This window comes from Chroicocephalus ridibundus, chromosome 1 (genome assembly GCF_963924245.1).
Source record: "Chroicocephalus ridibundus chromosome 1, bChrRid1.1, whole genome shotgun sequence".
Taxonomy (NCBI): Eukaryota; Metazoa; Chordata; class Aves; order Charadriiformes; family Laridae; genus Chroicocephalus; species Chroicocephalus ridibundus.
The window spans coordinates 159,899,366-159,926,341 of record NC_086284.1 but is presented as its reverse complement, the minus strand read 5'-3'; the positions used below and the strand labels follow the sequence as shown (position 1 = coordinate 159,926,341).

The following is a 26,976-nucleotide window of genomic DNA, read 5'->3' as shown; positions in this document are numbered from 1 at the left end:
GGCTTAAAGCAGGACAAAATTATGATTGGCTGAAAATGGGCTTATACTGTAAAATGTTAGAAAACTCTCTAAATAGGCGGTGTGAGCTACCTGTGCTATCTGTAAAGAACCTGAGGGAAGAGTACATGACATAGGCATTCAATACACAAGAAGGTCTACAAACACTGTCCAGGGTAAATACAGTTGGATCACTGTAGTGTTCTCCTGAAGCGGCTCACCCTGACGACGTTTAATGCCCGACTTGCTTTCAGGATCCGATCTTTGTGACATACTGTACCTTGGGGAAAGTCCCTGTTAGGGAATTCTTCTTTCATCCCTCCCCATCTGTACTTATTTTCAGTGCACCGTGCCTTTAAACACCTCTGGGGTCTATATTTCAAACTCAACAATCTAGGATCAGGAGTATGGTCCACACTGAAGGAGTTAAAACAGTTGTGTTTCTTTTATTTCTCAAAAATGCCAAAGACTTTTTTTTTTTTTTTGCTCCTGTTAATATTGATGATGTGGTATTGCTTTTTCTTTCAGTTGAAGTGAGCAGTAAAGTTCAGGTATCTCTATAAATCAGGCCATGTTCTTAGGTTCCTAGCTAGAAGGTTGAGTTGGAAACTGTGTTCATATTGTTTGTTTCATGGGGAGGTTTCACAACGCGAGGTAGCTCAGCTATTACATTTTAGGAATTTAATAGAATGTAGTTTGTTTTCAAAAGTGCATACGTTAAAATAACTTTTTGAACAAGAGGCTCATGTTCAAACGTGATCACTACAAAGTACCTGGATGTCCAGCTTTAGGTACCGTGCTTGACTGAGATTTAAAACATTGACCTTGTATTTTGGAAAAATGTTTGGTTTGTCTTGCACTGTGCATATGTTCCTGCGAATCTCACCAACCTCTCAGAAAGCCTCTTAATGACTAGTGAAGGCTTTTAAAATTCTGCAGAAACTTTTTTTTTTAAATTTGTTTTTGTTATGGTTTTAAAATCAAATCATTGCTCTCTTTTCTTAGTATCCTGCAGAAATAAGGAAATATGATTATGATCCCAATTTTGCAATCAGAGGACTTCATTATGATGTACACCGGGTATGTATAAATAACTTTGTGATGAGTTATGTAGTGCGAGAACTTAGCCAAAGAAAATAAATAAGGCGTTTAAGTCTTCCAACTTTTCACGCTGTGTTGATGTGTAAGGATTTTGTTTCATATTTTTCTCTTTCATAGCAAGCTTGATTTTTTAATTTAATTTTATTTTTTTAAATAGCTCTTAAGTATAAAATGTTTTGAGTGTTTTGTTCTCATGGTAGGGGACGGGGGCAGGGGGGGAAGGAAGACAACTTAGGGCGTAATAGAATAAACCTAAGCAGGTATCTGCTAGTAGGAAAAGCTATTTCTTCATGACTTGGCTCAGGTCACCGGACAATGTTTCCTTGGTGATTTGGCAAGCACTAGATAAAAGCCATTGATAAAAGTATTTTATCAATGAGGCTATGAAGGAAGTTGAAGTGAAGGTACTCAGGCATTCTTGAGACAGAAAGGTTACAGATAAAATTACTTTGATTTTTATAATTTCATGTCAAATAGTTGACATGATAAAAATGGAAAATGGATTTTTTTTTTTTTTCCCCCCCACCTGCAAGGCATTGTTAATGAAGATTGATGCTTTTCATTATATTCAGCTGGGAACAGTTTACAGGTGGGTAAAATTATTTCCTATTTATAATAAAAATGTATACTTACATTTTTTGAATATCTTAGTTGCGTTTATTAGTGTACCTCTTAGGTTCACATAAGGAATGGTTCCCTGAAAAGCACGGGCATGAATGAATATTGCAGTCTTGCTGGAAGGGGCTTTCTTTGCACCTCTGTGTGTACACACAGACATGAGCACACATTTACTGACTGATACAGTACAGCTGATTCCCCAGTTCAGAGCTGGGGAAGTTGGCAAGCTGGTTGGTCACATAGTGCTGACTCACTTTGTTTCCGGCTGTTAAATTGTGCTGAAAGACATCTAAAAATACGCTGATGACTTCTCTGCTGTTGCTTTCTATGTAAATAATTGTCACAGAGTGCCCGTTAGCATGACTTTGGTGTGGCTGTAGAGACACTTAGGAGGTCTTGCTGTGTTTGCTCAGAGCTTTGAAGTTTGGGCATATCGACCACATCATACTTGCAGAATGGAGCACAACTGCTTTGTGCCCACACAGCCTGACACTTTTTGAGTTTACTGAATTATGTAGAATTGGCAATCTCTGTGCTGTGCTTCGTTACATGATATAGATATACTGTACGTGATATTTGACAGGAGAGTTTTTAGTATGGCTCAGTTTGCTGTAATGAAGCAGCACACATTTAACTGTTGTGAACACCACACTTGGTACCAGATTTTAAATTAAACAACAAGCCTGAGCATGTTTCTTAATGTCATTGGACAAAAAGTTTTCTTTTGTGACCAAAAGATAATGCAATCTTCAGGTGATTTGCTATGAGGGACTGTCTGTGGTAGTATGAAATGATAATAATGTGCTCGTTACTTCTTTTTGTTTGCCAGTCGGGCAGATAGGTAGATGATTCAGTGGTAGCTGTTGATCTGTTCTTCTATGAGTTAGTCTGAGATGCCCTTTGGGAGAGAGGAGAGGAACAGAAGGAAAATGAAAGAGGAAACAAGATGGCACGGTCCAGCATTAGGCTCATACTGTCAACATAGTAGCTATCTAAAGCTGCCAAAACAATGTGTTCTGTACATATTATGAGAGTCTGAGTAAAACTTTATACTTCTCCCTTACACCATATCCCTTAACACCACATCTAAACGAGTCTTAAACACATTCAGGGATGGTGACTCCACCACCTCCCTGGGCAGCCTATTCCAGTGTCTAACCACTCTTTCTGTGAAGAATTTTTTCCTAATGTCCAGCCTAAACCTACCCTGTTGCAGCTTGAACCCATTCCCTCTTGTTCTATCGCTAAGGACCTGTGAGAAGAGACCAGCACCAGCCTCTCTACAATGTCCTTTCAAGTAGTTGTAGAGAGTGATGAGGTCTCCCCTCAGCCTCCTCTTCCTCAGACTAAACAGTCCCAGCTCTTTCAATCGCTCCTCATAAGATTTATTCTCCAGGCCCTTCACCAGCTCCGTTGCCCTCCTCTGCACTTGCTCCAGCACCTCAATATCTCTCTCATATTGAGGTGCCCAGAACTGGACACAATACTCAAGGTGTGGCCTCACCAGTGCTGAGTACAGGGGGACTATCACCTCCCTACTTCTGCTGGTCACACTATTTCTAATACAAGCCAGGATGCCATTGGCTTTCTTGGCCACCTGGGCACACTGCTGGCTCATGTTCAGCCGCTTGTCAATTAGAACCCCCAGGTCCTTTTCTGCCAGGCAGCTCTCCAGCCACACTTCCCCAAGCCTGTAGCGATGCGTGGGGTCATTGTGGCCCAAGTGCAGGACCCGGCACTTGGCTTTGTTGAAGCTCATACCGTTAGCATTGGCCCATCGGTCCAATCTATCCAAGTGTCTCTGTAGAGCCTCCCTATCCTCATGTAGATCAACACTCCCGCTTAGCTTCGTGTCATCTGCGATACAATAGTTATTGTATCTTTCAACTGACAAAGCCTGTTGCTGTGATTTTTGAAGGAATCATTTATGCAGGGCTAGGAGGGAAGCAGAGAACTCAGTGTGAAGGTCACTGATTGTAAGACTTGTTTAAAAGAGCTGTCGCATTTTTCACTGTGAAAAATGCTCGTTTGCTAGATTAAAGGACAGGTGAAGTAATCAAAGCTACGTTTATCTGTAGAGGTATGTAGTAGAAATATTAAGGTTGGTATGAATGGGAATGTGTATGTGTGAGAGCACCAGAAGAAATGTTGACAGAAGGGGAAAAAAGAATGGTGTGTGGTGGTGTTGCCTGCATCAGTTGGTCATCAGGATATCATCATATCTGCATGCTGTTTCTCCAAACATCCATACGGGGAGCAAAAAAGAGGCTGAAGAGTTTGAGAGATGATGTTAGGAAGAGCCATGGTATGACTGGAACTCTATAGTGACCAGATGAATGGGTGGTGAGTCCCTCAGCAGTGTTGCTGTATGACTCAGAGTGGGACAGAATGAAGTGGCAGAAGATCACAGTTGCTGACAACTCGTAGTACAAAAGGCACATCCAAAGCCAGAACATGATGACCGGGCAAGAAAACTCTAGAGAGGTGAAGAGCTGGTGTCCCTTGTTCTCCGTGTTACTCAAAGTAATTCTGGACAGACTGCTAGGCCGCACATCTTGGTGCTTGTGAGTGTGTGTGAGGGCAAAAGCGAAAGCTATGATTTCACTCAATACTTTCCCTTAATTTTGTTTAAAATGAGATTACTTTTCTGTACCAACACTGAGCACTGCTGTTAGTTGTTGTATATCTGTAGTTCTTAGGTTTGACCTTCCATGTGCTCTGTATGCGTGTAGGTCAATTATACAGCTGAAGGTAGCAGCTGTACAGCCAAGCGTACAGCCTTGTGTGCACTGAGAGGTGTAAGCAGTTCTGGCGTCCCTCTAACAACGCATGTCTCCAAGAGCAGCGGTGTGGGCCCGGCTGTAGGTGAACTGTGATGCTTTTAGTGCTGTCTGTCTGTGCTGTCAGTGGAATAAAATAAACTTTGTAGTTACACAGCTGGACTGTGACCTGTGTCAAGACTATGAGTCTTCTGGTAAAACTCATCTACAGCTTTGCCTACACAGTCGTCTTTCCTCTCTGGGTTTTATGTATGTCTGTTGTCCTCTCTTGATTTGTGCTTAAGTAGCTCCTGATCCACAAGTGTTTTCCTTAGCAGTATTCAAATACCACTTGGCATAGCTGTCTGCAGACTAGAAGATGAGTCAGTCCTCAATTCTGATCGTATTACATTTTGGTTGCGTTTCTTCATGTTTACTGCTGTGGAGTGGGTGACGCTGAACTTTGTATCTTACAAAACCAAAGTATTACCTGCCGTGTTTGTGCACAATCCTAACTTGAATGCTGGAGTCCTACCAGCAGTAGCACAGAACTACGTACCAGTCCCTGTAGGATTGAGAAGCGCGGTAAAGGATCTGGTTAACGTGGGACTTTGCTACCGTAGCAGCGCTGAGGAAGTTCATGTATCATGCCCTTCCACTGCAAAGCTGGTGTGGATGCTAAACACTGAAAGTACTAGGTTATTAATTAATTTATTTTTTAATGCCTCGCAACACTTCTGGGAAAGACCAAGAAAGGGAGGTAGTGGAATAACTGTCTGTCTTACAAGGCTGCAAAACACCACAAGTAGGCTTGGAAAAAAGGGACGAGATAATCTGGTTTTTGTTTGTGTTCTTTAATCTTAAGCAAAACCTCAACACTTCTGTGTCCTCTGGTGAGGATGTTTGCATGCCTGCAGTGTCTTGGATGCTTTAGTGTGAGATGCTTGATACTGTAAATGCTCAAAACCAAACAAAACCAAAGCCTTTACTCTCTTAATAGTTGATAAAGAAACTCTGGAGAGAGATGATATCTCCTTCTTCCCTATTTGTTATTATATTTTAATATTTTAATTACTTGTCAACAATCCTTCAAGTAATCTTAAATTTTGGGAAACTGAATTGTTGATACATTTTAAAAGAAATTCTTATTTAGTTAAAGAGATTGTGCATGTTTTTCTTTCCCTTGCATCTTCAAGGTCATGCTGCAGAATAATCTGGTTTAAACACTATCACATCATCAGTGCTGCGTGAAACAAAGGCAGAGTGAAGAATTACTTGTGTTAAGAAACTGGAAGCTCTAACTACTTCTTACAAACCCTTGAGGCATAGTTTCAATGGAGACTAATTAGCTCTTTTCCCGTAAGAAAGTAAAAAGGACTTAAAATTGGAATGTGTTCCGTGTGCGTCAGCCTGTTAAAATGTTACTTGTTCTGTAAGGAAAGATGCTGTTTTAACTTACAGACCAAAGCGGTCTTATGACATTATTATTTTAATAAGCTGCAGATCTAAGTGTTAATCTCTCAGACTTTCATTCGGTAATTACTTGAAAATTTTAATCTGACTTCTGAACTAAAGCTAATGTTGTTTTCCAGAGGCCTCAGCGTTGTCCCGGATGAAGAAGTCATTGCAATGTATGATGGTTCACATGTCCCTTTAGAACAAATGAGTGACTTTTACGGAAAGGTAAAACCACAGAGGGCTCTTTAAAAATGATTTTTTTTTTTTTTTTTTGGGAGGTGGGGTGGTGCTGTTTGCATTTTGTTCTTGTACTTACTAGCAGTTACATTTTCTCAGTACATGACTGACTTACAGTTCTAGATGTGAAGTTTGCCCTCTAAAGTGACAAATGTCTCTTTTTTTTTTTTTTTTTTCTCCCACTCGCTGGAGTTTCTTCTTTCGCTGTTCCCTTTCCCAGTCATACAGACAGAGAAGTGGAACGTATTAAAATTAAGTGACTTGGTCAGTGTTGCACAGCAAATCTGATAAAGGCTGGGAAGTGAACCATATCTGGTGCCTTACCCCAGCTATGTACTTCTTCCCAGTGGTGTAATGGCTTAGCTGATGTAGCAGCAAGTAAATGCGTGGAGGCATCTCTTGCATACAAGCTGGCGTAGTGACAGTAAGAGGATTTGATGAAAGATGAATGATAAAAGATAAAGCTTTTAAGTTTAGGATGTGACTTCGTCGGGAAAGTTAATCTTTTTGCTGGTAGGTTCCTTCGTCTTTCCCAAATGAAGAATGGTCCTGTCTTTTTAGTAAAAACCAAGTTTATTTTACCCCTTTTACTTATGGGTGTTAATTCCACTTGTTCTTATTTTAAGGAGTTAAACTTAGAATTCCCAAATCTGGTGCCTGCAGCAGTTCTGAATATTGGCCTGGCATTCCCTGTGGGATGCCTTGGTCTCCGCAGGTCTATGCTTTCTTTGATCTTGGAAAGAACAGTGACAGGAGGCTATGGACACAAACTGAAACACAGGAGGTTTCCTCTGAACGTCAGGAAACACTTTCTTTACTGTCAGGGTGACCAAGCCCTACCACAAGTTGGTTGCCTAGGGAGGTTGTAGAGTCTCCATCCTTGGAGATATTCAGAAGTCATCTGGACAAGGTCCTGGACAACTGGCTCTAGGTGGTCTTCCTTGAACAGGGGCCTTGGACCAGATGACCTCCAGAGGTCCCTTGCAACCTCAACCATTCTGTGTTTCTGATCTTGACTAGTGTTTTGTCTTAAGCAAAGATGTCTGGTTGCTTTAACCCCCTTCTTCTTGAGAAGTATTTGGTTTGTATTTGTTCTTGTTATAATGAGATTCTCTGCTTTTGTGAAACTTAACTATAGTTAACAGCTTTTGCAGACTAGAAATCTTTTCCTCTGTTCCTGCATGAGTTACTGTAGATTCTTACAGCTTTTTATTATCTCTTTTCAAGGAAGTAAATTGTTTTGCAGTCCTAATCAGTATTCCACTTATTAAAAAAACAAGCAAACAAATCCTCCACTCCTCCATCACAATACCCACTGCCTCTTATTTACAGAAGTGCAGACTTCCAGTGAAGGCCCCTAAGTCCTTCTCTTGACTTTTAGCTCAGCACTGTCTTTTATGTGTTTATGAATTAAAATACTGCTCTAAGGAGTAATTATTCATGAGTAATTCTTAAAATAAAGCCAACAGTTTTGTCAGAGTTATTTTATTAGAAGTCTGTTAATTCAAAAAGAATCTAAAGCAATGTGAACAGTGATGGCAAAAGCTGAATATCTGCAAGCAAGCTGAAGTGTTTATGCTGAATGAATGAAAGTACTCTATTCTGAGAAATGCCTGACATTTTTTCTTCTTTTTTCTTGCCACCCCTGTTAGAGCTCACAAGGAAACACAATGAAGCAATTCATGGATATATTTTCCTTGCCAGAAATGACACTCCTTTCTTGTGTGAATGAATATTTTCTGAAAAACAACATAGACTATGAGCCTGTTCATCTGTACAAAGATGTCAAGGTACTAGCTTTGAAGATGTAGGTAAACCTCTACATTTGTGTGTCTTCTCTGTGAGCGCTTCAGGAAGCTTCAGCCCGTTGTTTCAGCTCCAGTGAAATGCCTCAACTTTAGGTTTTGTATGCAGTAATTATTGCTATAACAACCATAAAAATATAAGTAAAATGAAGGTACACCTTGGAAAAGAACATATAATAATTTGAAATTTGTTTTAAATCTGATGTTCTAGGGCTGTTGCTCTTTTTGTAGGTTTGAGGGGTGGATAGGGGGAAAGTGAAGAAGCTCTTGTACGTCAGTAAAGTTCCTTTTATTAAAGGTATACTTTTCTCAGTAGCAGGAATTCTAAGAGGCTATAGGGAATTCCAGTTTGGAGTTTTCAGTTATACTGCTTCTGTGTCTTCAGTAGTATATGATCATTTGCTGTCTCTTGCTTTTGGCCTATCTATTTTGCTTGTTTTCGTCTTTTCCTCCTCCAGAAAAATCTAGTAATAATGACTAGAGTAATTTGACCCTCTTGATTCCTCAGGATGTATCCTGCAAAGGAGATAAAATTATGTCATGGTTATTTAAGAACAGAAGAGGTCATGCTTAAGTTTATGGCATTTATCCGCACAAGCTTTCCATCCAAAACCTTTTCCTGGCCCCTTCTTGACAAGTATTAAACTCGTGTAGTTGTTCAGCATATGTGATGCACCTGAATGTTGAATTTCTTACTTTCAAAAGTAGATGAGAGAGGTTTTCAGAAGCTTTTGACCTCCAGAATAACTTTCCCTTCTGCCTATGGTTACATAGGATCAGAAGGGTAGTTCCCATGGTTTCTGTTGAAGTATTTGTAGAAACTTCTGTGCTCCTCAGCATTAGCAACATTTTGGAAGCTCTGTAGTGGAATTTTTTTGGGATTTCTAGGACATACTGCATCTAAGTACCAAAATGGCAGTACCACTGTCCTAAGCAAAGCGATGTGGTACAGAGCTGGCTCGGGAAAGCTGCCAAATGCCTTCAGAGCACCTTATGGGTGCTTTGCTTAAGCACTTAGTTTCTTTCGTCTGTTCATAAATTTATTTTTTTTAAATAACCAAGGTATTTGGGAGTTATCATAATCTAAAATCTATCTGATTTAAAGCTTTCCCCCCCCCCCCACCCAAGAGGAAAGGAATGTGTTCTGCTCCAAAGGTCATTAGAAATCTGTGATGACTCTGCCTCTGCAGAGCTTTCACCCCACTTCACCTTTCCGAGCGCCCTTTCACAGTTGTTATGTAAAAGAGCCCCTGTGCTATCCAGTTTTACTTCCCAAATGTATGAAGTTAGTTTGCTGGAGGACAGGCCTGCTGTTTGTCTAGTGATGACCTACACATAATGAACATCATGTGGCATTTCTGTAAAGTTGAAAGTGTAGTTCGGAGAAAGGAATTGCTTTAGAAACAAATTACTACTGCTACGCTGTGAGCGTAGCTTTTATATGTGAAAAGATTTTTCAGTTGTTTAGTGCTCTGTTGCTTTCCTGACAGGATTCAATCAGAGATGTCCACATCAAAGGAATAATGTACAGAGCAATTGAAGCAGATATTGGTAAGTACTAATGAGATCATCTGTCAAAGCTTTTTTCACGGATAGTATAATGATCTTTCTGTCTTCCTTATTTAAGATTACAAATTCTAAATTTTAAAGCTTGAAAGAGTTATTTCCACTTGTCTGAGGTGCCTTTGTTAAGCATAACCTCATGTTCTGAACCCTTGGTTGAATGCAGAGAAAATTCTCACGAAAATCTTTTTCAGTTAATATTGTATTTCCCCCAATCTTCACAGAGAAATACATCTGCTATGCTGAACAAACTCGCGCGGTGTTAGCAAAGCTGGCTGATCATGGCAAGAAGATGTTTCTCATCACAAACAGTCCCAGCAGTTTTGTGTAAGTGAACAGTTCTTTGCTGTTCAACTATACATTTTTAAAGGATGCAGAGGATGAGGCTCTCTAATGTAATTCATTATACTGCACGGATAACTGCACTCCTGTTACGCTCCACTGTTAATATCCCTCTGTCCTTTTTAGGGACAAAGGCATGAAGTTCATAGTCGGCAAGGACTGGAGGGACCTCTTTGATGTGGTCATTGTACAGGCTGATAAGCCAAACTTTTTCAACGATAAGCGAAGGTGGGTATTTAGTAAAGAATGATTCAAGCAGCTTATTCCATATAAGGCTATAGAGCATGTTATGAAATATTTTTATTTGGAGGCAGCTTAACGCGAAATCATATTTGATGAAATCCTGTTTAGGGACATTACAAGAATGCAGCAACACCTATTTCTAAAGTCCAAATGTTTTGTCACTTCTTACCGAAGAAAGTTCTAGTAGCTATTACAGGTCTACTGGACTGAGTCAGGCTCACAGAAGCTGTTTTTAGCATCTTAGCTTGTAAGTTGAAGTATGTTCTTTTGCTAATAAACCTGAGAAATTTTGATGCCTTCCAGAATCAGCGCCTTATCTGGAAGTGTCTTTCATTGCTTCTGGTTTTGTTTAGTCATACATGATATTTAAACGGCAGACTGGCCGACAGGCTGGAGTATTTGGACTAGTTGTTCGATTAAGTAAACACATTCGTAATGCGTTTGCACTACTCTTACACTTGAAAAAGACCCGTTCCTTTATGTGTACTTATGATTTGGAAGTGAGATAGAGGAAGGTGGTTTTTTTTTTTCTCCTTTACCTTTTTTTCATTTAATTTTAAAAAGAACTTTGCTGTACATCTTGCCCCCAGTCCTCTGCCCCCTTCTTCAGTTGCTCAGTTATACAAAATGAGGTATTGGGCAAGATTTTTACACATCTTCACTTCTTTCGTGTTCTCTTCTCTCCTTCTTAATGGCAGACAGTTCACACTGTTTATTCCCCTCTGTCTGGGATCCCCGCCTTAGTTCTCAACAGCTGTTCTCAAGCTCCATTAAAAATGTCGTCAGTATGATGGACAGATTTGTTGCATTTCCCTGGCTAATGCAGATGTTTTGGAGCTGTGCTTTTTCTGTTACAAAATGTTCGGATGCTAGAGACCATGTTTTCCTTTTGAAAGATGAATATTTTTTACATTAAAATTTTAATCTCCTAAAAAGTGACAGAATTTCTACAGCACTGTAACAATTGTGTATAATTCTATTCTAGACCGTTTCGGAAGGTAAATGAAAGGGGAGTGTTGCTTTGGGACAAAATTCACAAGCTGCAGAAAGGTCAGATTTACAAACAGGTATGCTTTCAATAAACTCTTTCAGTTCAAATTTAATACCTATTTCCTAGAATCCCAAGCTTCTTCAGATATCATAAAGGCTTCTAAAAAGTAGATACGTTTTTAAAGAGAATTCTTTTAATTATTGAAGTGGTACAAATTCATTGTCGGTATTGTATGTCTGCAGTTTACTTGCTTCTTGAAGTGATAGTATTACTGAAATCGCCTGTAAAATTTGGGATTCATAATATATAAACCGAGGACAAGATTCTTGATATGAAAATATTTTTAGGGGTGTACTAAATTCTTTTTTCATGCCTGTGAGGGCGCACGTTGCAGGCTGCTGCAATGTATGTGTCATTCTTTCCACAGGGTAACTTGTATGAATTTCTGAAGCTTACTGGCTGGAGGGGCTCTAAGGTTCTCTACTTTGGTGATCACATTTACAGTGACTTGGCAGTAAGTCGTTTATTTTCACAAAATAGGATAAAAGACAAAGCTTTTTATTAGTTTTCCTCTCTTCCTCCTCAGTTATTCAATATAACACACTTTCATTTGAGATTTCTAAATACAACAAAATTTAAGATGGTAGTTAAGCCATGTTGCTTTTCTTGCAGTGAAGGAAACTGGTGCTGCAAAAGGCCGACCATATTTTCCACCTGACTAGTAGCATTTAACTTGTTTACAAACTGCGCTCAGGAATGTGTGAGTTTGTGTTCCTGATCCAGATACTGATTGTGTCAGATGTAACAAGAGAGTAAACACAGATATCCAAATGTACAGGATGTGGCTGATTTGGATGACATTTACTACCGAGTGTAATAAGAGCTGAATGAACTTCTGTTTTGAATGGTAGGAGGCAATCTTCCTGTCGCTAATGGTAAACTTTCTTTCTTCCCGAGATCTTGCTATGGTTTGTAGCCCCACTGTCCAGGCATTTTCTTACTACCTTACAAACAAATGTATTGTTAACTGTTACTTTAGAGTAAGTGACCACCAGTTAAACTCTTTTGCAATTGATTGCGTATGAATGCCTGGATATGACTTGCCACTGCCAAGCTGTGGTAACTTTCTTCATCATCATCAGATGTTAACATTTTTGCTCCAATCTGCTTTTAAAAAGAAAAGTAAGTTTTGGTGCTTCAGAAGGCCAAGGGTCAGAGGAAGGAGGATGCAGATCTGTTCTTCTCTGGCACAGTGGAGTGTTGTGGTTTGGGCCGAACTGGCCACTGAGAACGACAGATGCTCTGACCCCTATGGAGGGGGGAGCTATGGACCTCTGTCTACCTGTCAAACAGGACATGGAGAAAAGAGCACAGGTGGCAGCTGCCTCGTCCTGTACTTGTCAGGAGGAGCTTGAGTAGCGGGGGGTCCCGATAGGACCCTTCTGTCAGCTGAGCGTATGGGTAAATGCTACAAATGCAACACGGTTTCCTCTAGATGCTTCTGACAGCAGCAGAGGTCTCATCCTCTGGAATTTCCTACAGTTAGTTTTAAACCTAATGAATTGGTGCTTATTTGCAAAGTGCTTATGTGTTCTTTATCTCTCTCTAAAAATGTGGGATTTGAAGCTTACTCTGAAATTAAATTCCCTTGCCTGTTGGCACAGTTAAGTCCCACTGTTTAATATTTCTGCTTATACGTAAGAAGCAATTAAATTAGTGCCCCTTTGGGATAAACAATGGTCAGATTCTTCAGTTCTTTTTAAGTAGTTCTTTTTAAGACTAATACTTGTATTTTGTAATTCTTGGTAAATAGGATTTGACCCTGAAGCATGGCTGGCGCACTGGTGCAATTATTCCAGAGTTGCGATCAGAGATTAAAATCATGAACACAGAGAAGTACATTCAAACCATGACCTGGCTGCAAACCTTGACAGGATTACTGGAACACATGCAGGTTTGTTCTGTGTGTGTGTAATCGGCTCTGTAGAGCCGAAGGGATCCAGCCAAGTTTCTAAATGCTGGACATTGACGTTGCAAGTGCTTTCTGTCTCATTAAAGTTCACTAGTTTGACTGTAGATAAATAAATGCAATTATTCGTGTGGCTAGTTAGTAAGAGTTTTCCCAAAATCTTGTCCCGTTCCTCCACTGGTCAGCCTGGATTGATTCCTGCTTTCCGTTGTTTAAATTGTGTGTGGGTGACTTCTATGTACTGATTTATGAACCATGCTCTTGTCCTGTTAGCTGATAAGGATTTATTAGTGGAAAAGCTCATTTAAGAGGGCATCCTTAGTTACCTGTCATCCATAATTTACATTCCAGGTTCACCGTGATCCTGATTCGCAAATGATTTTAGAAGAATGGAAGAAGGAAAGAAAGGAAATGAGGTAAGACATGGGAGATGAAAAATTTGTAATATGCTTCACAGTAGCCCAGTGTTCCATAGAAGAATTTCTTCAGAATTTCTCTCCATTCCTGATTTATATTCCCTGGTACTTACAGACCTTCTAAAATTATCTGTGTGAAGCAATATTCTGCCTGTCTCTGGCGCAGCTCTTCTGCCCTCTGACCCTTTGTGCCTATGAACCCCTCTTCCTTGTTCCCCTTCTTTGGAACAGATGTTAGTTTCCCGCATGAAAGCGTACCATCGTATCAAATACTTCTCATCTCGGTTTTCCTGACCCTCTATGTTCAGCTGTCACTGTTGCTATTGATTACACAGCTTTACTTCTGCATGATTTAAAAATGTGTTTCTGTATCAAGATTTAGGTCATTTCTTCAGTTTTTGTAGATTATTTCTTCAGATTACATACAATGCATTTTAGAATACGCAAAAACTGGGCTCTGCGCTAGACTGGATTTAGCAGTGGACTAGTCACAGAGATAGGTAATAGGGCTAAAACTCCTAAAAATCTACTGTCATGAAGGAGCAATCCCTAAATGCCGGGGGTGTGAAGCGCACAGTTGGCAAGGCCAGCGGCTGTACCACCAGCAGCCTTTCCCAGAAATGTGGACGTTAATGAAAGAGGAATGGTACTTGGCAGTGACTAATAACAGACATTAATTCCAAGATGTCTTTAAGCTTTTTTGTGTACGTTAAGCCAAATCTTTGCATTTTTTTAAAAAGTCTTTTATCTTTGGAACAAGTGGATGTCATTAGGATTTAGATGAAGGCAAAAGTTTTCTTTCATAATCTCTTGAAAGGAAAGCTTGAGATGTGTTTCTGAAGTCAGAAGCGACTCATCGCTAGTTTCAGTAGAAGTGTGAAGTTCTTCTGTTTACTACTGAGATTGCTAGATTTGGGCTACATGTGTGGAAGAGATGCAAAAATTTCTTACGTGGCACATTTATGTGGTTTGAAGTGCAGCGCTAAGAGAATAATACGTAGAAGAGATTATAGGAACTGCTTGCTTCAGGTTCTGAATGCCAGCTGGTAATGAGATGTGTGCAGGTATGTTCACTTCATTCTCTTTGTTTTCTTTTTTGGGGGGACAGGGAGATGAACAGGAATTTCTTCAACGCGCAGTTTGGAAGCTTATTCAGAACTGATGAGAATCCAACTTATTTCCTAAGACGTCTCTCTAGATTTGCGGATATCTACATGGCATCATTGAGCTGTCTCTTGAACTATGAGCCTGATTACACGTTTTATCCGAGAAGGACTCCTTTGCAGCACGAACTTCCTGGCTGGTCGGACCAGCTGTGCACTGGTACATTCAGAATACCTTTCCTACAAGATACAGTTCAGATCAAATAAACACTTGGCGCCTTCTCTCTAAAATGGGCAAATACATATATCTTTTTTTTTTCTTTTTTTGAATGTACATGTATTTTATTTAAGTCACTTAAATCTGTTATCTTGATTTAGATGTAGTTCATACTTGTTCTCAGAAGTGTTGTACCTATTCTCTCCTCTCCTGCTCGGAGATGTTTAAACTCCTCTTACACATAGAAGAGATAATGGACTGCCAAAATAGTAGTGGACTAGGAGGGGATGGCAAATTTGAGGGGAAAGACTGGCGGTGTTCTGAGCTGGTTGGTTTTAGTTGTTCATTGGAAATTTTGATCTGAGGCCTTGTGGATTATAGAGAAATACTTATACTCTGTTCCGGCCCTGATCAGAACTCCAGCTGGAGCCTGTAATGGATCTGAGCACCGAAAAGCTTAAACCCAGTATTAGTAATTCAGTGATATGCAGTAACTGGGTTACCGTGAGATTGAGAGGGACGGTGTATGCATTTTAGCTTCCCTTGCTGCTGTAGCTAGAGCCTTACCTGCTGTGGCGTTGGTGTGGCTCTGCTGCATTGCAGTGATTACGGCACCGGCGCGGGCTCAGGCTGATGGGCTTTTTCTCCTCTCTGTGCAGTTTCTGTTCTTGTAATGTCTGTGCTTGGCTGTAGGTGGATCTGAGCCTAAAACTGAAAGTGGCGGTAACTCGGGCTGCTTCAGCTTCCTTTTCTTAACTTTTAGGCACCTTTTCTTTTTAAGTTTCAAAACACTTTAAATATCCACTCTCTGGTAATAAAGCCATTTCAAGAGGTCTTGCATTTTGCATTTCAAAGCGGAGACAGATCTCTGTCAGGTTTTAGATTGATCCTAAATGCTGCTTTTAAAAAATGTTACCAGTGTCTTACAGTGGTTTGTAATGTGGTTTTGCCGTTCCCTGGGAGAGAATGTATTTCATATGGCCTTCACTAATGGACTCTTACAGTCAAAAGTAAACACGCACAATAGGCAAATGAGTTGAAAGAACTATTAAGAAATGAGAAAATGAAACCCAGAGTTTTATGATGACATTTTTTTAGCTCAAGCCCTCAAAGCTGAATTGGGGGTGGTGAACAGTTTGCATCAAGCAAAATAATTCTGGCAGTGCAAATTAGAAGTTTTATTGAATTACTGAAACTGCAGATAATGCATGAACATAAACTCTGGGTAGCATATATATGTTCCAAAGATTTGAGCTGAAAAATGTCTCTTTTGCACAAGGAAAACATCTGTTGATGTGTTTCCTCAAACAGGCACTTTATAGAACTGTTACATAGTTGTTTTTAAATAAGGATGCTTTCCTTTCTCTACATCCAAAGGAAATGGTTTTTTTAACTGGTGCTTCCCACCCCAGCCATTTTAGAAGGCATCATATGATTAATGTTTTTCAAATTTTAGTTATTGAAGGCTCTGTTTTTAAAAGCACATAATTTAGAAAATATATAGCATTTGATATTCTTCACTTTGTTTTGGGATATCACTTGCTTCCTACCACGATTGTCAGATAAATAAACTTTTGGTGACCAAAAGTTTTCTTTTTTTTTTTTTTAAAAAAACAAACTATCTGTATTATGTGCAAGTACCTATATTGAATTTCATATGCAGTGTCTTTCATATTTTTAAAAGCATGTTTGCAAAGTAAAGAATGTATTCTAATCTAGCCTGCACAATTTCATCAGCAGTTTTCCTGTATGCTTGAAATCAGTCTGAAGTCCTCAGAGGTGGTTACAGATTTTATGTTCCTGGTTTTCTTGTGCTGCTGTTTCAAACTTGACCTGCAACACTCCTGAAGTGAGTGTTTGTGTGTGTATTTAAACAGATGAACGTGCTTGAAGTAAGTTTGTCTGACGGTCCTGCCGTTTTGCTGGAAGAAAAAGATAAAAGTTTTGCAGGAAGTTAGTTTGGCTTTATCAGGAGACTTGGTGGTGGGGCTGTGTGAGAAATATTTAGCATAACTTGATAATGAAGTGTGGGGATGGAAATATCCCCAATTTGTCTTCAGTTCTATATTCTAAGGCTCAGCTAGAACTGAACTGGGTGTTACATGTGTTGTAGCACCTCTCATGCTCCAGAAACTTCAATGCACTGTTTAAAAGAAGCCCCCAAACCACTGCACATTCTCCATCTTACTACCAGCAATTAATAGTATTTTGTTAATTCAGTTCTGCATTGTTGAATTTGATAATGTTTTGTTGGCTATAGCTCTGTGATGTTTCTTCTTTTAAAGCTGGCTAGGAGTCAGTTTGTTTTGACTAATTTTCCTGTGTTAAGCAGGAACAGTTTAATTGGGTTGGATGGTGTTACCCACGTAATACACATTTTGTTTCAAGATGATTTCCTCCTCCCCCTTCCCTTCTCTTCACTTACAAGTAAAACTTCTGTACAAAGCTATGTTACACAAGCCAGCCGAAGTGAAATCTTGTTTATATTGCATGACTTCTTGAAATAAACAACACTGCATGAAAAAAAAATCATTATGGCAGGGTTATGTTCCTTTAAAACAACCCAACTATAAATAATATGAATTTAAGTGAGAATTTTAAAGTGTGTTATTTATTTTTCAGTGCTAGAATACTCTTCTTTAACTTTTAAAAATGTCTTGCATTTTTGTAATGACTTCAGAGAACGTGAGTTGTACGCCTCTGCTCTCTGCATTCTTATTTTAACCTTGTTGTGTTACTGACTGCAAAGAGATTTTTGAGCATGTTTAAAGGGCAGTGTCTCTTTATATTCATTTTGGGAGTATTGTTCATTTGAACACCAAAGAAAGAAGAAACTTCCTGTTCTGTCAAAAACTCTGAAGAGAATTGTCTGTCAATAAAAGAAGAGTTTAATGAACTGTGGAAACTTTTTTTTGTGATAAAAGTATTTAATGATTATTACAAAAATAAATGCTTGGACTTTATCTTCTGGTCCCTATGAGCCTTAATATTTTGGGTGACTGGGGAGAAGGAAAGAATGTGAATTGTAATAATTGCAAAATTCTGTGGGGAAAACTCCCCTAAATATATGTATGTGTGTTTAAGTGTGCGTATGCGTGTGTTCTAAATCTTTTAATGTCTTCTAGGTAAAACCAAGCAGGCATGGGGGGGCAGGGCACGGAGTTAGGAACATGACTTCAAGTCTGTCTCTTTCATCCAGGCATATTTTTTGCATTAGATTCCCTTGTTAGTGGTTGATAGCTGCATCAACAACCCTGGACTTGCCTGCAGACCCTGTTCTGATGGGTGGCATCCTGGGGTTGCTCTCAGAGGTAACTAATGCTTTCTTGCAGCCACACCATCCCTCCTGTCCCCCATGCATGGCAGACACCAGGAAGCACATCACAGGGGAACATTACTGCTGCCAGCAAGAAAGTTGTGATTTTCTTGCTGTTTTGTGGTTTCTATAGTGTCCTCACAATTTTCTGGGATATTCATGTTTTAAGGGAAGGGAAAAACAGTAAATCAAACTCTTAACACATTTCTAATATTATGTTGAAAATCACAGCTGTTATTGCTGTGCATCGGTTGAAAGGCAACGTGCTCAGTAAAAATACGGTATGTGAACAAGCAGGTAGCTTCTTGGTAAAAATATGGCATGTGAATAAGTGGGTAGCTTCTAAAAACTAAAAAAAAAAAATAAAAAAAAATATTGGAATAATCTCTCTAGGGAAGTGGTGGATTCCCCATCACGGGACACATTTAAGACTCGCCTGGGCAGGGTGCTGGGCCATCTTGTCTAGACCATGTTTTTTCTAAGAAATTTTAGACCAGATGATCCTTGAGGTCCCTTCCCACCTGGTATTCTATGAAAACCTAAAAAACTGACTGTAGACATGACACGGCGAGGGTATGTTCATCTTCATTGCCCACTTTCCACAAAAATGGCTTAAGTAAAAATTGATTACTATCAGAATGTTCCCATATCACCTGTATTTCTTACTAAAGCTGCTGCAATTACGGTTTCCCTTTGTATGGTGAGGCGAGATGTAAACACAACACAGTCAAGTTCGAGGAAAGCCAGAAAAGCTAGAGGAGGCAAGCAGGGCAGGCAGGATGCTTGCGTTTCCCGCTGCTGAAATTCTTACAAGAAAGTATTTTCCCTCAGTTTAAAAATACAGGTTTGACACATGTTCTGTTTCGCACTTGCCAGTTGTAGTTGTAACTCAGCCAAAATGAAAGCCTAGAGTACTAACAAATTTGGGATATTTGCCAAGTTAGCAGCCCTGTGTGTTTGAGGCCATTTTTAAAGTCTGTGAAGAAGAATAAAAGCAGTTAAATCGCAGGCTAGTGAGATTCTGCCGTTCACAGAGAGGTGTCTGTCTGCTTCTGGGTAGGTTAGTTGAGACTCAGTTTTGCGTTTGGCACCCATAGTTTGTATTGCTGAGATACAGCCAACACTTCTGAGCTTGGTAACTCCCTGAACTCTATAGGCTGCATCTTAACAAAGCTGTGCTCTTTTGGTTTTTTGTAATTAGTAATGGGATTTTATTCCCTGAAATGTGTAGGCGCTGTTTTTTTCACAGTAAGTGTAAATAGAGATGTGTTTTATAATTGACTAATGCCAAATCCAGTCTTTAGTTCTGATCATGAGGACCACTTATCACAAGCTGCTGGTCGTCCGAATCCTATAAAGTAGAAGAAAAAAGAATATCAGACTTGAACATTATGTTAAGAAATAAAAGTCACTTTTTGGCAAAGTTGTCTATACCGATGGCAGAGTTTGCACCTGACATTTTCGCACCAAACAAGTCTCATACTGGATGCAAAAAGATTTATTTTGATTTTAGACTCTGCATTTATATGAGGGCCTGGCTAAATTAGACCATTGAAGCTATTCAGATACTCTGGCTTTTATTCAATCTTTCCTTCCCTTGATTCCCAGCCCCCTTCCCGTTGTGTTTCAGATTCTTTGGCATGGCACTCAGCTACGTTTGCAGCAAGGAGAAGGGAAGACAAAATCGGAAGGCTTTTTAAGTTTGTATATACTGGCATCCAGTAGCATTTGAAGTCCAATTTAATTCAGCTCCCTTTGAAGGTAGACTTGAGATACAGCTGTTGACCACAGCCTCAATTTTGCTACAAGTGGGGCTACCCAATTCCTAGCAGTGTTAAGACAGGAAAGCCAGGAACTTGAATGTTTTTTTTCCTGAATTATTATTTTGTTTTTAAATCCAACTAGACATTTTCCTTTCATAAAGTCATTCCTTCTTAGTATTATTTTAGTTATGTCTCAAATCGAAAGGGACACTTACTGAAAAAAGATCATAAGCAGGTTCTGGTGGAGTCAGTGCAGAAGAACTTTCGTATGAGGGATTGGTGATATTTGAAGGCTGTGACTTGTCCAGCGATGTTACGTCAGTGTCGTCTTTTGACTACACAAAACCACACAAACATGCTTAAAATCCATCCTCCTCCTAACAGGGCATTAAGTGGGGTGCTTAAGTTCTACTGCTGCCAAGTGCAGCATTTTGAATGAACTGGTTTTATCATCTAAATCAGTGTCTCTGGGCATGAACTGTGTTCTGGGTTGTTGTATTATCTCAGGTCACTTAATGCTGGTACCTTTTTTTTTCTCTCTTTATTTTGAAGCCTCAGCAAAGGTTGGGGAGGAAGTGTTGTCCTGACGTTATGCCTGGGGTAAAAGCTATCTGGTTGGTCCTGAGCACTCTAGTTCCTCCTCCAGAGGGCTGGAGCACCTCTCCTGTGAAGGCAGGCTGAGAGAGTTGGGGTTGTTCAGCCTGGAGAAGAGAAGGCTCCAGGGAGACCTTATAGCGGCCTTCCAGTACCTGAAGGGGGCCTACAGGAAAGCTGGGGAGGGGCTGTTTGCAAGGGCATGTAGCGATAGGACAAGGGGCAATGGCTTTAAACTAGAGCAGGGTAGGTTTAGATTAGACATTAGGAAGAAGTTCTTTACAATGAGGGCGGCGAGACACTGGAACAGGTTGCCCAGAGAGGTGGTGGAGGCCCCATCCCTGGAGACATTCAAGGCCAGGCTTGATGAGGCTCTGAGCAACCTGATCTAGTTGAAGATGTCCCTGCTTACTGCAGGGGGGTTGGACTAGATGACCTTTAAAGGTCCCTTCCAACCCAACACAATCTATGTTTCTGTATAAAAATACAAGTGTTTCCCCTGGCTCGTGGCTGCTCTTTTTTGTTTCTAGAAGGTGATTCACATTACATGCAGGAGCTAGAATAGGAAGGGACTTCTGATTATTTCTAGGTAGGCTTTCTTTTGGATTGATTCTTGTGTATTTTGTAATACTTTTTTGGTCATCCCTTGTCTCTGAGTGGCTTGGCTGTTGCTGGCTGGTTTTGCATCATTGTGATGTTATGTGAGACTGGCAAAGTTAGTTGAAAGCAAGCAAGCATAAGAGTGCATCAGTATAAAAATTCGGACTTTTCAATCCTGCAATCATTTCAATTTGCTTGTCTTTTGAATCTGACCTTTTTCCTATCAAACATTTTGACCTCTGGAGCAGCAAAATGATCAGCAATGCCACGGAGGAGGGGGAAGAGAGCAGGTGCCCTTTCCGCGGTTTTAATTACCTGCTTCCCTAAGGGTGAGCTTTCTGGCGAGGCAAAGACTTCTGCACTGGTGCTGTGCAGTCCCCGCTTGCTCCGTGTCTTAGTCTGAATGGTTCAAGTGGGAAGCAATGGGGAATGTTTCTAGCTTGACAAAAGGCAAGGAGAAACTGGAGGCTGTGAGTCTGGGAGGTGTGGTGGGTGTGAAGTGCTGCCCCCCGCTTCGCGTTCCTGTCTGCCGCCTACCTTGAAGTGCTGGAAGCCCGCGTTTCTCTTCCTGAACCTGAGGTAAAAATATCCGATAAAAGCCACAATTCCAGTAACCAGGCAGATGCCAAAGAATATTCCTGTCCCGGTACCGGCGTGGAGAGCAGCCTGGAAGCAAGAGAGAGGGTGAGTGAGCTACGGGTGGGCACTGGTCACCTCCCAGCACCTGAGCACACGCGGGACACCTTTGAGATACGCCCTTGTCCTAAACTGCCTTGGTCATCGAGCTTCCTGGTGCGTGCTCCCTGGAGACAGTTAAATATGGCCTTTTGATAGTAATTACCAGCTAGATTTTTTTGGGATAGTGGACATTGGCTCTACTACAGCTTCATCTAGTTTATGTTTCTGAAGTTACAGAACGTGCCTAAGTGATCTTTTCTGGGCAGGTTTTTCAGAGTAGCTATAGAGGCTGCGGTGAGGCTGAAGCCTCACTGGCCTGAGGAGGAGAAACAGGTGCCAAATTCCCTTCAGCAGCTTTGGAGACCTGTGCTACAAACCCTAGAGGGCTCTGCATGGGTTCAAGCTTATTCCCCACTGTTTTGTGCACTGGGGAGGTGTTGGTTATTGCCAGCTATCGGCAGCCATACCATCCCGCCGGCCCTGCTTAGCAGGGCTCAAACCAAGCCTCATCTGAGAGGAGGCCCATCTCATCGCTGGTTAGAGGGACTGATGGCCTGTGTGGAGGCTGCACAGGGCTGGGCTCCGCAGCGGCCCGACACCTGCCTTCTGTGGGTCATTTTGCCCCAAAACATGCATTTCCTTTAACCTGAAAACATTCTTCAGTCAAGCGGGTAAAATGCCAGTGGAGTGCTGTGTCCAGTTCTGGGCTCCCCAGTTCAAGAAGGACAGAGAACTGCTGGAGAGGGTATAGCAAAGGGCTACGAAGAGAATTAGGGGACTAGAACATCTCTCTTATGAGGGGAGGCTGAGGGACTTGGGTCTTTTTAGTCTGGAGAAGAGAAGTCTGAGTGGGGATCTTATCAATGCTTATAAATACTTAAAGGGTGGGTGTCAGGAGGATGGGGCCAGTCTTTTTTCAGTGGTGCCCAGTGACAGGACAAGAGGTAACGGGCACAAACTTGAGCATAGGAAGTTCCATCTCAACATGAGGAGGAACTTCGATACTTTGAGGGTGGCAAAGCACTGGAACGGGCTGCCCGGAGAAGTGGTGGAGTCTCCATCTCTGGAGACATTCAAAACCTGCCTGGATGTGTTCCTGTGCAACCTGCTCTAGGTGACCCTGCTCTGGCAGGGGGTTGGACAGGATGATCTCCAGGGGTCCCTTCCAACCCCTGCCATTCTGTGACTCTGTGAAATTAACACGCGATCTGGATTTAATCTAAATGCCTCCAGACTCTGACTTTGGTTTGCCTTCTGCAGCTCTGTGGCCTGGTAGACTGGTCACCATGAAGGTGACCGGCAATTTTGGGGTAGCGATAAGTTTGAGGGTTCCCAGTGTATGCAGCCACACAGGCTGCAGAGTCCCCAAAGCACCGTGCTCTTTGCTGGCAATCCAAGAGGTGACGAGGGGTCTGCAAATGGGTAGAAGGTTCGTATGCTGTTACGTTTGCTTTTCTATGTGATGCCTTAGCTCTGTAGCCTCCTGCCTAGAAAACTAATTATTAAACTCACTCTGGCAAAAATAATCACGCTGTTGTCTTAGTAGATATGCTCTCTTCATTTATTTTTTGGAAAACAAAGTAATTTACATGGCGCAGCTGGACAACTAAATATTAGAAAATATTTAGTTGCCCTCTAGCATGTGAAAAGTATTATAAAGATTGTAATATCATGCTGCTGTAGACTGACAGAAATTGCCTATTATTGTGAATAATTTTCAGGCAGTAATTTACGCCCTTACCCAAGCGTGTCATTTCCTGCTTCTGAAGATTGTAGGCTGCAAGGGACTTTTGTGAACCGAGATTGTGCAGGCATATTACTGAGCTTCTCGAACAAGAAGGCTGTTTTGTAAAGGAGGAAGGGCTGCTCAGAACTAAAGGAAGGTGAGAAACAGGACATCAAGAGGATTAATCTTGTGGACCAAGGAGGCAGCTGGTTAGCCACTTCCCAAATCAGGGCTGGGATGGATGGACTGTAAGCGTGAGTGAGGCCCCTCCAGCGCATGGAGAGGAGGATCAGAATGAGTTACCCTGATGGAAGGGAAGTTCTTCAGATTAAATAAGTGGTGGGTCCTCTTGCAAGGTCACCCTGAGCCTGTGTTGGGCTGTCACAGAGTACCCTGTGTGAAACAGAGCTGGGGACTGCTAACACAGCACATCTGAACACTTCCTTTGTCAAGGAAAACGCTTTGTACTGGAAAAAAAAGTGCTCGCTGCACACCTCCTCCCAGGGGCAGCAGGAATCACTCTTGTGAAACATCCCAGTTGCGCTGCAGGTGGACAAAATGTTTTTCCTCCCTTTCATACAAAGCAGTAAAGTTTGCTGGTGGGAAATAAATAGAACAACATTCCTGCCTTCCTGCTGCTGGGCCCTGTACCATTTTGATTCCAACTTGAAGCAGTGCAGATGCTATAACTTGACTTTCCTCCATGGAAAGGACGGCACCCCTTTCGGAATTGTGCTGTTGTGCCATGCACAGTTTCGTTTGGTCTTCCTAATGGGAGAAATGGGACCATTCCAGGGAATCGTGCAGGCAAAACCCATCCATTTTCAAAGCACCTTATTGTTTTGGATAGGAATGAATGCAAAGCCAAGAGTAAAAAATTTTCCTTGGAAGCTTTGAAAGATCTTTTCAGAGGAACTGAAATGGAGCTTTATAAAACCCTTATAATATGGAACTTATATTTTATTTATATAAAATAAATGTGGGAAGAACTTGTTGAGGCCGAAACATTTTGAACAAGCTTCACTGGCACCTTTTTCTCAAATTCTAGTTTTCTTTCAAAGTAACCTTTTAAACCAAAACTGCATATATGAGAGGGAAACCGGGAATATATGAAATGTCAGCAGTGAGTTTGGGATGATATAAGTCACAGCCACCTCCCACCACCAAAAAAAAAAAAGTAAAAACCACTATGTACTTACAGGTGCTGGTGGAGCCTTTAAAGGCTCTGATATGACATGGATTATCCCGTTGGAAGCGATTATATCCCACTCAACAATAGCACTTCCCTCCACGTATCTGATCTCGCTCTGCCAGGAGAAAGAGCAATGAGAGCTGAGCTTTGACCCTCCTCCTTTTGGGATTGAAACCTTGAGACTATTTCCCCACCTCAGTTACTGACACACAGAGGAAAAATCCCATGGGGGCTTACACCGCTGCCTCCCTGGACATCAGCCTGGGATGGGCCCAGGCAGGTCACAGCTCTCCTGTGCATTAAGTAGCCATTGTCATTACCTGTATATTGCCTTCAGGCATTTCTTTGTCCTTTTAAATTGTTTTTTTTTTTTAAATGAAGGTGTTTGTGCTGTTATTCCTGAGTGCCAGGTAGCCCGCAGACTGCCTCCGTTACAGCTGCTTTCTGTGCCGAGGATGCCACTTGCGCGGAGTTTGGTAGCTCAGGAGAGCTGGGTCAGCACTGACGGGGACCTGCTGCCCACAGGTTATGTGGTGGCCCAGCATCAGTGAGCTGGAAGGTGTTCCCATTTGGCAGCTCATCAGGATGTGAGAAGGGAGAGGGATGGGATCAGTCACGGCCACCCCAGCACTTCTCTAGACTCTGCTGATAATGTGAGTCCTTGAACGCTTCAAGCCGATCCTGAGTCTCTCCAGTGTTTTGGGGGGATGTGTTCATGGGATTCTGTGCTATTGCAAACTCTGCTTTAAATCGCATCCTGGCAAAATGGTTTCTCCTTGGTGAGCAGAAATGGGAGCTGCTGCCCGCTCTCGCCCCTGGCAGAAGGTGGAATGCTGCTGCTGCTGGGGCACACGGCAACTTTCTGTGCCCAGGGAGGAACGGGCTTGGCCGTGGTGGCACCGCGGAGCAGTGTGGGAGTCACCCTGTGTCCTCCTCCCTCTCCCTCACCCCTGCGCTGCCCTGCTGGGGTCCTGGGGAAAGCTCGTGGGCTCTGACTTTGTGCACTGGGACAGGCAGGTGCTCGGCCATCCGGACCACGCTTGGAAAGCGGCTGCCACCTCTCCTTCCCACCCTGGCACCCTGCTGAGCATTACTGCAGCCAGGAGAAGCAGGATCCTCCGGGTCCCTCCAGGGAGGAAGAAAAGCTACACATTTCAAACAGCTTTGAAGGGCAGGATCAAGATTTGTGTTAATGGTCTCAGAGCTTCCCCTTGGCAGCTTTTGAAGAAAGGAGGATTTTTTTAAAGAAGAACCCCTGCTAACTCAAATACCAGATCAAAGTGATCCAAAAGAGCTCCTGGCATACCAATAGGTGATACAGGTAAGCCTTGTGCTGGTGTCCCCTATCTCTCATGAGGGTATACTTTATTAATGTGATTACTGAGTTTGCATTATAGGGTGTTTTTAAACATACGAATCAAGTATGTGGTAATTCTCATGCTAAAGGAGTTTCTCCTGAAAGGTGAAGGAGGAAGGAAGCAAAGCCAACAGATGAGCCACTTGTGCATCTCTTCCCGAAGCACCTATTTCCTTCTTGTTGGGGGCCATGAAAAATGCCCCCCCTCAGTTGGCATGTTGGGCATTCAGCTTTCTTTGGGTCTAGCGCCATCGTCTAGAGCACGTTTTAACTGCAAGCCCACAGGCACACGGTTTCTTATTTTTGTGTTCAGCTCTACCCCCATCAGCCACAGCAGGGCCCCAACCTGGGTCTCAAGGGGCTGCTGTCACAGAGGTCATTCGAAATGCTTGGGCAGCAAAGTATTTTCTTAATGAGAATTTGGGGGTGTGTTTTCAAAATATGTGTTTCCCTAAAATGTCAGAGGATACATATTCCATTTGCAAAAAGGATATACATTTTTGCGTTTAAAAAAAAAAAACCCACTGAAATAGCAATAAAAAATGCAAACTTAGGTTTTATCTGCTTTTGCTCTGAGCAATGCTATGCTGGGATCTCCCCTCTCCCAGAAAGTTACCTTTAAAGTTAATTTTACAAATGCCAACACCTTTCTTTGACGATATACTGCTGCTCTCATCTCTCCTATTGCACTGCCATCTCCCATCATCCTGCCAGGCCGACAGAAGGGTTGAATCAGGCCCGTAGCCCATCCTGCCATTCCTGCGGGCCACCTGTACAGCTTCCTTGGAGTTTTGCGGCTCAGAGCTTGGCTGTTCGCAAACTTGTAAATTTGCAGTTTGCCAGCTGCTGTCCTGCGGTCTCTGGGCAGGAGAGAGCCTCCTGAAGTCAGCCTCTCATTGCTGCCCCCTGTAACCTCAGCGGATTGCTCTCT

General features: G+C 41.8%; 2 protein-coding genes across 6 annotated transcripts in view; one reads left to right on the top strand and one right to left on the bottom strand.

Moving 5' to 3' along the window:
• Positions 1 to 17,782, top strand: part of NT5DC3 (5'-nucleotidase domain containing 3) — a 47,172-nt gene extending 29,390 nt beyond the window's left edge. For all 5 annotated transcript variants that reach the window (XM_063320734.1, XM_063320743.1, XM_063320752.1 and 2 more), the window contains 12 exons: positions 1,003 to 1,077; positions 1,632 to 1,687; positions 6,068 to 6,158; positions 7,823 to 7,960; positions 9,466 to 9,526; positions 9,763 to 9,865; positions 10,007 to 10,108; positions 11,109 to 11,190; positions 11,542 to 11,628; positions 12,928 to 13,068; positions 13,435 to 13,499; positions 14,608 to 17,782. In XM_063320734.1, the coding sequence (XP_063176804.1) occupies positions 1,003 to 1,077; positions 1,632 to 1,687; positions 6,068 to 6,158; positions 7,823 to 7,960; positions 9,466 to 9,526; positions 9,763 to 9,865; positions 10,007 to 10,108; positions 11,109 to 11,190; positions 11,542 to 11,628; positions 12,928 to 13,068; positions 13,435 to 13,499; positions 14,608 to 14,869 (1,263 nt within the window). In that variant the 3' untranslated portion in view covers positions 14,870 to 17,782. The remainder of the gene's footprint in view (positions 1 to 1,002; positions 1,078 to 1,631; positions 1,688 to 6,067; positions 6,159 to 7,822; positions 7,961 to 9,465; positions 9,527 to 9,762; positions 9,866 to 10,006; positions 10,109 to 11,108; positions 11,191 to 11,541; positions 11,629 to 12,927; positions 13,069 to 13,434; positions 13,500 to 14,607) is intronic.
• Positions 17,783 to 17,914: 132 nt separating this feature from the next.
• Positions 17,915 to 26,976, bottom strand: part of STAB2 (stabilin 2) — an 88,939-nt gene continuing 79,877 nt past the window's right edge. Inside the window, exons 66-69 of the mRNA XM_063320777.1 lie at positions 24,696 to 24,803; positions 21,630 to 21,758; positions 20,114 to 20,233; positions 17,915 to 19,486 (exon numbers count right to left, since the gene is read on the bottom strand). Coding sequence (XP_063176847.1) covers positions 19,436 to 19,486; positions 20,114 to 20,233; positions 21,630 to 21,758; positions 24,696 to 24,803 — 408 coding nt within the window. The 3' untranslated portion in view covers positions 17,915 to 19,435. The remainder of the gene's footprint in view (positions 19,487 to 20,113; positions 20,234 to 21,629; positions 21,759 to 24,695; positions 24,804 to 26,976) is intronic.